The sequence below is a fragment of the Acinonyx jubatus genome, chromosome B1 (genome assembly GCF_027475565.1).
Source record: "Acinonyx jubatus isolate Ajub_Pintada_27869175 chromosome B1, VMU_Ajub_asm_v1.0, whole genome shotgun sequence".
NCBI lineage: Eukaryota > Metazoa > Chordata > Mammalia > Carnivora > Felidae > Acinonyx > Acinonyx jubatus.
Window position 1 is genome coordinate 63226946 of NC_069382.1, and position 9797 is coordinate 63236742.

The following is a 9797-nucleotide window of genomic DNA, read 5'->3' on the forward strand; positions in this document are numbered from 1 at the left end:
TGCGGTGGGGGTGGGAGTACAAAAAAGGTGTGGGAAGGATTTTTTTGTACATGAGCTTTACACACACGAAACAATAAAAAAACATGTCAGAACTCATGGTAGGTTGCCTCTGGGATGTCTCCCAATGAATTCCACCTCCTGATATCATGCCCAGGTGTAATCTCCACCCCCTAGAGTGTGGACCTCATGACTCACTTAATGAATAACATTTGGCAAATGGATGATCTATCAATCGTGAGATTAGGTTTTGTAAGGACTCTGGCTTCCATCTGGCCTATTCTCTCTTTTGCTCTCTCACCAGGCTTGCTCTGATGGAAACCAACTGTCATGTCAAAGACTTGCTCTGAGGCTGCTAAAACTTAACTGAAGTTACAGAGCTGTGTGTTAACACTGTTTCAGCAATATGTCCAATTCTATAAAAAAACTTCCTTTAAAGATTTAATAAAAAACTTTCTTTAGAACAAGAAATGATTTGATATCCTTGGAGTATGAATATGTCCTCAGAGCTTTAGAAGTCTCAGTTAAAGAACATCTAAGACTTAGTACAAAGAAGACACAAAAATTGAACTTATATTCTGATTCACCTGTAGTTTGCAATTCCTTGTATTATTCATGAAAAGGTTGCCTCAAGGCAGGATATGAATGTATAAGGCACAGAAATATGTACAATATAGCTTGTTCAATTTTAAAACATTTTCGTATTTTTCAATATATTAGTATAAAAAAGAAATACTCAACAGGGAAAAACTGAAATAAAACCCTATCAACAAAATGTTAATCTATTAAACAGTCTATTCAAACTAAACATCCCTTAACTAAAAAGCAATTCATCTCTAACCTTTGGAGGTTCTCCAAATTTATTTGTAGAGCATCTGATGATTCATAGACTAGTACACAATGTAAACAAAAAACAAATCTGGGGGTGGAGGAAAGAGTTTAAGGTGTATTTGCTACAGAAGATTAACAGTTATGTTTTAACTTTGAAAGATACAGCAAAATCGTATTTCTTTTCATAAGCATAACTAAGGCACTGTTTTGAATAACTATGCTTAATTTCGTGTGTGTGTTTGTTTTTTTGAGAGAGAGAAGCAGAGAGAAAGGGAGACAGAGGATCCAAAGCAGAATCTGTGCTGACAGCAGAGAGCCTGATGCGGGGCTCAAACCCACGAACCATGAGATCATGATCTGACTGAAGTCAGACATTTAACCAACTGAGCCACCCAGGAGCCTCTAATTATGCTTACTTTGAAGTTTCTGGCACCACAAAAATATGCCAGTTATAAAATTAGTTATCAAAAGTGTCTCCTTCCTACAATCTTTGGCGATTACTTAAGAAAATTCATTCTAAATTAATCTTTGGATTCATAATTGAGAGTAACAGAAGAAAACACATAGTTTATTCAAACACAGAAACAGAAAGAGGTATTTCAGGGGCAATAAGCTTCAAATATTCCTGTTAAAATCATAAATAACAAAAAGGATGGGGCACCTGAGTGGCTCAGTCGATTAAGCGTCTGACTCTTGATTTCAGCACAGGTCATGATCTCACAATCATGAGATTGAGCCCTGTGTGGAGCCTGCTTGAGATTCTCTCCCTCTCTCTTCCTCTGCCCCTAACCCTCTTGCACACGTGTGCACTCTCTCTTTCAAAAAATAAAGAAAAATATATAAAAAGGAACTTTTCCTAAAACACCATCAAAGTCACCATAGAATTCAAGCTAACTAGAGGCAGAAAATGCCATTTAGATTACTCAGTGTAACTAGACACCTATATCAAATATAAGTCCTTTGATACCAGTGACAAGATGAAAATGAGATGACTTAACTAAGAAAAGCTGCTTTGTTGATTAGCAAATCTACCATGAAGAAATTCAGTGCACTTTCCTTGCTTTACAGATAAACATGACCCCAATGACGGACAACTGGTCATGGCTTCCAGTAGGAACTTAAGTGATTCTGCACATAATCCTTTCTAAACCCACCCAATTCCCAAGGACCATTTCAAATTCAAGTTTACTTCCTCTTTGAAACGACCCAAGAATAATCATTTGGACCTTAGAACCTTTCTCTTTTGGTAGCATTTGCCACATAGCAACACCTAGTATCATACTGCATTTACCAGTCATTTAACATTTACAAAATCATTTATGTTTGTGTTTTATCTTCTCAACAGTGGCTTCTTAAAGACTGTAAATGTGTCCTCTCAGTTTGAAAATAATACTTTGAAAGTAAAAGAAAAAAAAAAAGTAGGATGCTGCCCCAAGTAAACATATGCTGAGCACCCAATGTACATTAAACTACTGTGAATTAAAAACATGAAAAATAGTCCTTAAAAGTGTGAATTATCTCATATAAAAATAATTTTTAGTAGCCCCCAAACAATACTTTCCTTAACATTAAGAATATCTTAATAACTCTCTAACACAGACTTCAATTTCTTTCATGCAAAATTCTATCATCAAGCTCAACTTCTTTTATGTTATCATAGAATCCAAGCTCAACTAGAGACAGAAATGCCATTTAGACTGTTCAGTGTAACTAGAAACCTAGAAAAATGACCATTCCACCAAACACACTTAGGGTACATAAAGGCATACAAATACTTAAAACAAAAAGTATAAGACTAAAGCCATACCTACCACCACTCACAAACATCTAGTCAGAATTAACCTTTTCTCCCACATTCCCTGCTACTACTCTTTACACTTCTACCTTGTACTAGATTAATTTTTTAAAAAATCCCTGAGCATATATTACCATGTACTAGGATAGGAACTAAGGCTCCAGGATCAAAAACAGACACAACTTGCCCTCATGGAGCTTACAATCTAGCTATCTCATGAACAACTATATACTTCAGTTAAGTCCAGAAAACGGTCAGGAAGTATAAGATCCTGAGTGAAACCATATAAAAAGTGGACCTAATTTTTGAACATCAGGAAGAGCCTCCCTGAAGAAGTCACTTGAGACTGTTTTTTTTTTTTAAAGCTGACACAAGTTGCTTGTATAAAGAATAGTTTGGAATGAGGTAAAGGAGTAAGACTACCACTGGTAGTGTTGCGGTCGTTAAGAAGAGCTGACAGTCGAGTAGCCTAAGCATGGTGACAGTGAGGGTATGAAAAAAAAAACAGCAAGGTTTGAAGAAATGTATCTTGAGGCACAATGATACAGGACTCGAATATGGAGGGCGAGGGAAAAGGAAGAGTTGAGTATGCCTCCCCAGGTTTGCAACATAAGCAACTACATGGTCAGAATTACCGTTTACCGTTAAGATAGGAATGGAACGTGGAGACAAGGGGCCTCAAGAATTCACTGTTAATTAGTTCAAGAGGCCCAGGAGACAGCTGAGTACAGGAGAGATAAATACAAGTCTGGCACTTAGGAAAAAAAGATCTCGGCTAAAGATATAAATTTGGAATGACTTGGGAATATAGGTGGCACTTTAAGCCACTGGAGATAGTAAGATTCCCTCAGTCAAAGAGTAAGAGGAGAAAACAGCCTAGATCTAAGCTCAGATGAAATACATGTATTTGATGAGAACCTACAAGGTAATGGACATTTACAAAATCATTAAGAAAAAGATCAACAACACAAATAAAAACAGGAAAAAGAACACAAACAAGTCACAGAAAGATAAATACAAATGTTATTAAAGTTTTGAAAGGGTATGTGGTCTACCTTAAAAGAAATGTAAATTAAAACTTCAATGAAATAGAATTTTTAACATATAAGACTGGATGTTTTAAATTTCTTAGCATTGCATTAGTGAGGATGTGGGTGAGTTAGTGGTCTCATAAATAAGCAGTCTCATAAATAAGTAAGTATTCTCCTCCTGGAGTGCAACTTGATAGTTCTTATCATTATTAAAAATTGCACATGTCTTTTGACCAAGACATTCTATTTCTATTAATTTAGTCTGGAGGTATATATCTACACATGTAGCAAAAACAAGAATAATCAATGCAGCAGTGTTTGCAGTAGGAAAAGAAAGAATGGAAACAGGTTATGTGTCCATCAGAGACCTGGTTAAGAAAATTAGATAAAAGCAAACAATGGGTTATTAGCTATAAAAAGCAAGAGGGAGAACTATATGTACTTACACAGGTCTCCAAAAGTTGAGTAAGACAAAACAAGCAAGGGGCGTAAGACTGTGTCTAATATAATATTCATATAAAAAGGAGGAGTAGAGACATATACATATGCTGGTGCATGTATATAAAATGTCTGAATGGGTATCTAAGAAAATGGTAACAAGCATTCCTCAAGTGAACTGAGGCATTAGATAAGAGTTGGAAGAAGACTTACTTTTTGCAGGAGGAAGAATAATGATCTCCCTCCCAAAGATGTTAATGCCCTCATCCACAGACTTGCAAATCATTTACCATATATGACAAAACGGACTTTGAAAATGTGATCAAAGATCTTGAGACAGGGAATTTATCCCTGATTCCCTATAAACAAGGGCCCTTCTAGGAAGGAGGAAGAATCATTATCAAGAGAAGGGGTTGTGGCCTTTCTTGGAGAAGCAGGTTAAGATGTGACACTGATGGCTTTGAAGATGAAGGAAGGAGCCAAGAACCAAGGAATGTAGGTGACCTCTAAAAACTGGAAAAAGCAAGGAAACAGATTCTTCACTACAGCCTCTTGAAGAAAGTCCTATCAACACCTTGATTTTAGCAGAACAGTAAGACTCACTTTTGGACTTCTGATTCCAGAAATTTAACAATAAATGAATCTGCATTGTTTTAAGCCATTAAATTTGTATTAATTTTTCACAGCAGTAATAAAAACTTAATACACTTTTCAAGGACAACAATTTTTTTTAAGTTTATTTAATTTGAGAGAAGGGGAGAGAGAGAATCCCCAGCAGCCTCCACACATCAGCACAGAGCCTGACGTGGGGCTTGAACTCACAAACCGTTAGATCAGGACCTGAGCAGAAATCAAGAGTCAGATGCTTAACTGACTCAGTCACCCTGGAGCCCCACTGCTGTCTGATTTTTTTAAACCTTGCATATGTAATACTGTTTCAAAAAGAAACAGGTTCATTAACATTTTTCATTACTTTTACTAATTTTCAGGAGCAAGTTTTCACTAGCAAGTAATCTAAGATTTAGGCATATAAACAGACACATACACCAAGGGAACAGAACTGAGAGTACAGAAATATACTTATGCATATATGGCCAAGAGTACTCAAGGGCAAAAAGACAGTCTCCAACAAATGGTGTTGTGAAAACTGTATATTCACATGCAAAAGAAAGAAATGGAACCCCTACATTACACTACTCAAAAAAATTACCTCAAAATAGATTACATTTTTTTTAATTTATTTTTTGGGAGAGTGCAAGTGGGGGACGGGCAAAGAGAGGGGGACAGAGGATCCGAAGCGGGCTCTTCCCTGACAGGCTGACAGCAGCAAACATGATGCAGGGCTCAAAAAACTCATGAACCAAGAGATCAAAGTCAGATGCTCAACTGACTGAGCCATCCAGGTGCCCCAAAATGGATTAAACATTTAAATGTAACGCCTGAAACCATGTAACTCCTACAAGGAAACACAGGGGGAAAGCTCCTTGACAGTGAACTTGGCAATATTTTTTGTGTCTGACATGAAAGCTCAATCAACAAAAGCAAAAATAAACAAAAGGGACTACATCAAACTAAAAGGCACAGAAACAGAAATGATCAACAAAACTAAAAGGAAACCTACAGTATGGGAGAAAATATTTGTAAACTGTATAACAAGTTAATATCCAAAATATATATGAAACTCATACAGGGGCACCCGGGTGACTCAGTCCATTAAGGGCCCAACTCTTGATTTCGCCTCATGTCATGATCTCACAGTTCACAGGATCGAGCCCATCATCAGGCTCTGCACTGACAGCATGGAGCTTGCTTGGGATTCTCTCTCCCTCTCTCTCTCTGCCCCTTCCTGGTGTACACACACTCTCTCTCTGTCTCTCTCAAAATAAATAAGTAAACCTTAAAAGAAAAAATAAGTAAATTCATATAATTCAGTAGGAAAAAGAAAACCCCACAATCAGATTTAAAAATGGGCAGAGGACGTTTTTCCAAAGATACACAAATGGCCAAAAGGGACTTGAAAAGGTGCTCAATGTCACTAATCATCAGGGAAATGGACATCAAAACCCCAATAAAATATCATTCCACATGTGTTAGAATGGATGTTACCAAAAAGGCAAGAGATAATAAGTGGTGGAAAAGATGTGGAGAAAAGGGAAAACTTGCACACTGTTGGTAGGAATGAAAACGGATACAGCCACTATAGAAAATAGCAGAGAGGCTCCTCAAAAAATTAAAAATACAACTACCGTATGATCCAGCAATCCTACTTTTGGGTATTTTTCCAAGGAAATTAAATCACTATTTTGAAGAGGTATCTGCACCTCTATTGACTGCAGCCTTATTTATCATAGCCAAGCCACTGGAACAACCTAAGTCTGTCAGCAAATGAATGAAGAAAATGCGGTGTGTGTGTGTGTGTGTGTACATATATGTACATATACATATACAATGGAATTATCAATCAGCCATAAAAAGGAAATCCTGCCATTTGTGACAATATCCTGCCATTTGTGAAACTTCAAAGCACTATGCTGACAGCTAAGTCAGGGAGAAAAAGACAAATACTGTATGATCTTACATATATGTGGAATCCAAAAAAAACAAACCTCATAGAAACAGAAAGTAGTTTGGTGGTTGCCAGGGGCTGAGGTTGGGGGAAATGTATGAAGGTGGTCAATGGGTATAAACTTCCAGTTACAAGATGAGTAAGTTCTTGAGATCAAACATACAGCATGGTTACTATCGCTAACAATACTGTATTGTGCACTTGAAAGTTGCTTAAAGAGTAAATCTTAAAAGTTGTAGCTATGTGATATGTTGTGTTAACTAAATTTATTGTGGTAGTTATTTCACGGTATATATCAAATCATAACACTGTACATCTTAAACTTATACAATGTTATAAATCAATTATATCTCAATGCACCTGGAAAAAAAAAAGTTACCAAGATTTAGTAAGCTGATTTGTTGCTATAGCCTACATTTATAGGTGAGTCCAAAAGTACACAATTCGTGTCGTTAAGGAATATGTACGTAGTCACTAACAGTTAAGGCCCATAGTAATATGTAAAGATAAATCAAGAAGGATAACAGCATACTTTTAAATGTTTTATAATCTAGCTAGGGAGAAAAACAAGCATGCTTTTAAACTTTATAACAGGTTTATATAAAAAGGAATATACCTATGAGTGTCTTCTGTATAGTATACACCAAACTAGTAACTTTTAGTATGCTAAAACTTTTTTAAAACACAGAATTAAGAAGTGTTGTGTGGGATCAATTAGTTGAAAAAGACTGTTCATGTCAGTTGAATTAAGTTTTGACATAAGAAAAAGATACGAATTTGTAAAGCTCCAGGACAGGTTCAAAATAAGAAAAAAATGAAGAAAGTAACTAAAGTGGACTACAAGCTCTACTGCTATCATTTACTACTATTACTAAAGTTAATTATAACAACTAAACTACATTTACTAAGTGCCAGACATTGGGCTAAGTGGCTTACATTTAATTTTCACAACAACCCTTACGAAGTAGTTACTATGATTATTCCAATTTAATAGATGGAGCAACTGAGACTTAGAAGGATTAAGTAATTTCGCCAAGATCAAAATTTAGCAAAGACAAGTGCCAAACTCAGTCGTCTGGTACTCCATAACCCACATTCCAAGCTGCACTGAAAGAAGTTTAGAGTAACTGATATAAAAAGATGGAGGGGCGCCTAGTTGGCTCAGTTGGTTAAGCGCACCCACCTGGGTTCAGGTCATGATCTCACGGTTCACGGGTTCCAGACCTATGTTGGGCTCTGCGAGGACAGCTCAGAGCCTGGAGCCTGCTTTGGATTCTGTGTCTCCCACTTTCCCTGCCCCTCCCCCACCTGCACTCTGTCTCTGTCTCTCTCAAAAACTAATAAAACATTAAAACAAATTTTCTTTAAAGAGGGAAAACCTCCAATGCCAAGCTGACTTTAAACTCAAGAAAGGACACAGCACGGCCACTGGTGATATACCAGAAAAATGAAAAGGCAGGGAATATGCCCATGAAAGATTTACATGCCATTCTTTTGATTCATATGACAAGCCAATATCCTCCTACCATACAGCCTGATAAAACTGAAATTCTCAGAGTCAAGGACAACTATAGTCAAATGCCAACCAACCCCCAATCACTCACACACCATCATATCATCAGTGCTTTAACATTCCACTCTGAAATGGAAAGGCTATGAAAGAAAATTATAAAGAGTTGGTGCACAGAGGCGAAAAGACTAAATTTATGCAAATACAACGTGTATAATCTAAAGCAAATAGACCATACAGATGTGAAAGACAAAAATGACATGCATACAATGAAAAAAAGAACATAGGACAAGACATTGTGGCCAGAATATCCTAACTTTTCATCAGATTATAAACTGTTTAATGCTGTTGTTTTTATTAAAAACTGGTCAAAAAGGCATATTTATAAAGCATTTTCCTATTCAAGAATTACTCTACTGAACAGAAGTTAAAAAAGAAAAGGCAAGAAGAAACAACAGTTTTGGAATACAACGAACGTTAAGTGGTAACTATAAAGAAAAGGGAATTATAAATACAAAATTTAAATACCGTTTACCTGAGGTGCTCCTGAAGGTTGGTTACAGGTTCAAGTAAAAGAAACATACAGGCTTTCAGAAGTTTTATTTCTTAGACTAGATAATGAATAAACCAGAGTTTCTTATATTGCTAATCTTTATACTTCACTATGTTAATGTGAACATTCTTTTGCATCTACTCAATTTTTAGTAAAAACAACAGAACAGTTCGAGATTCCTGGTGGGAGGGGGTACGGGTGCAGGGGGGCACGGGGCGGGGGATGGAAACAAGATTTGCGGAGCAAGGACGTCACTCAAGGGCGCGAATGGACGCCAAGAAGAGGAGATTGAGCCTAACTAAATAGTCTAGACCAGCAAGAAGTGGCACAAGTGTGTGGAGGCAACACTTTCTCAAGTTTTGCTTACCTTCTCCCCCATCCATGCTCCCGCCCCCCACATTTTGGCAAGAAAATGTGTAAACGTGAGTCTTTTCCCTTCCCTCGAGGAGGCAGGGCACTCTATGAACACTTCGGAACCCAGAAGTTAAACTTTAAAGCCCAGACCCTGGGCCGGGCACCTGCCTCGGGGCTGCCCAGCCCAGCACCCCCTACCCGGGTGTACTGGGTAATAAAACCACTTTAGCCACTTCCCCTCTCCCGGTTTTCCAAGACTGCCCCCTTCCCTCCCGCCTGCCTGACGGGAGTCTTCCAGAGAGCCAAGCGGGTTCAGGAGAGCGGGAGGGAGCCCACCATGGTGACGTCCTCACGGCCCCGGAGAACCTCCGCAGCCCAGACCCGGGAAACCTCACCAACAGTCGCAGCAGCTCAGAGAAAAACTCCAGCTTAAACACACGTGGTTGCCGGAGAAGACTGGGGCGGAACCGACCGGAAAGGGAAGGGCAAGTACGGCTCTCTAAAACTTCCCGGGGAACCAACACCAAGTCTTTTTATCCCGTGTTGGACTTTTCAGCCCTGGACCCGCCGACAGCCGGCCTGAGTGTTTGCGAGGAGCAGTGGGAGGGAGTTTGGGGCGGGGCGGAGAAACCTGGTCCGGCGCCCAGTGTGAGGCCTGGCATTTGAGCTGGGCTCAACAATGCTGGAAGCTGCTGGCTAGCGGCGTCCCAGGCCCGAGCGCG

At 38.5% G+C, this 9797-nt stretch overlaps 1 protein-coding gene across 3 annotated transcripts in view; it reads right to left on the bottom strand.

The window, feature by feature from the left end:
* TMA16 (translation machinery associated 16 homolog) overlaps positions 1–9568 on the bottom strand; it is a 74416-nt gene extending 64848 nt beyond the window's left edge. For all 3 annotated transcript variants that reach the window (XM_027068407.2, XM_015063698.3, XM_015063697.3), the window contains exon 1: positions 9412–9568. In XM_027068407.2, coding sequence (XP_026924208.1) covers positions 9412–9414 — 3 coding nt within the window. In that variant the 5' untranslated portion in view covers positions 9415–9568. The remainder of the gene's footprint in view (positions 1–9411) is intronic.
* Between the last annotated feature and the right edge of the window lie 229 nt (positions 9569–9797).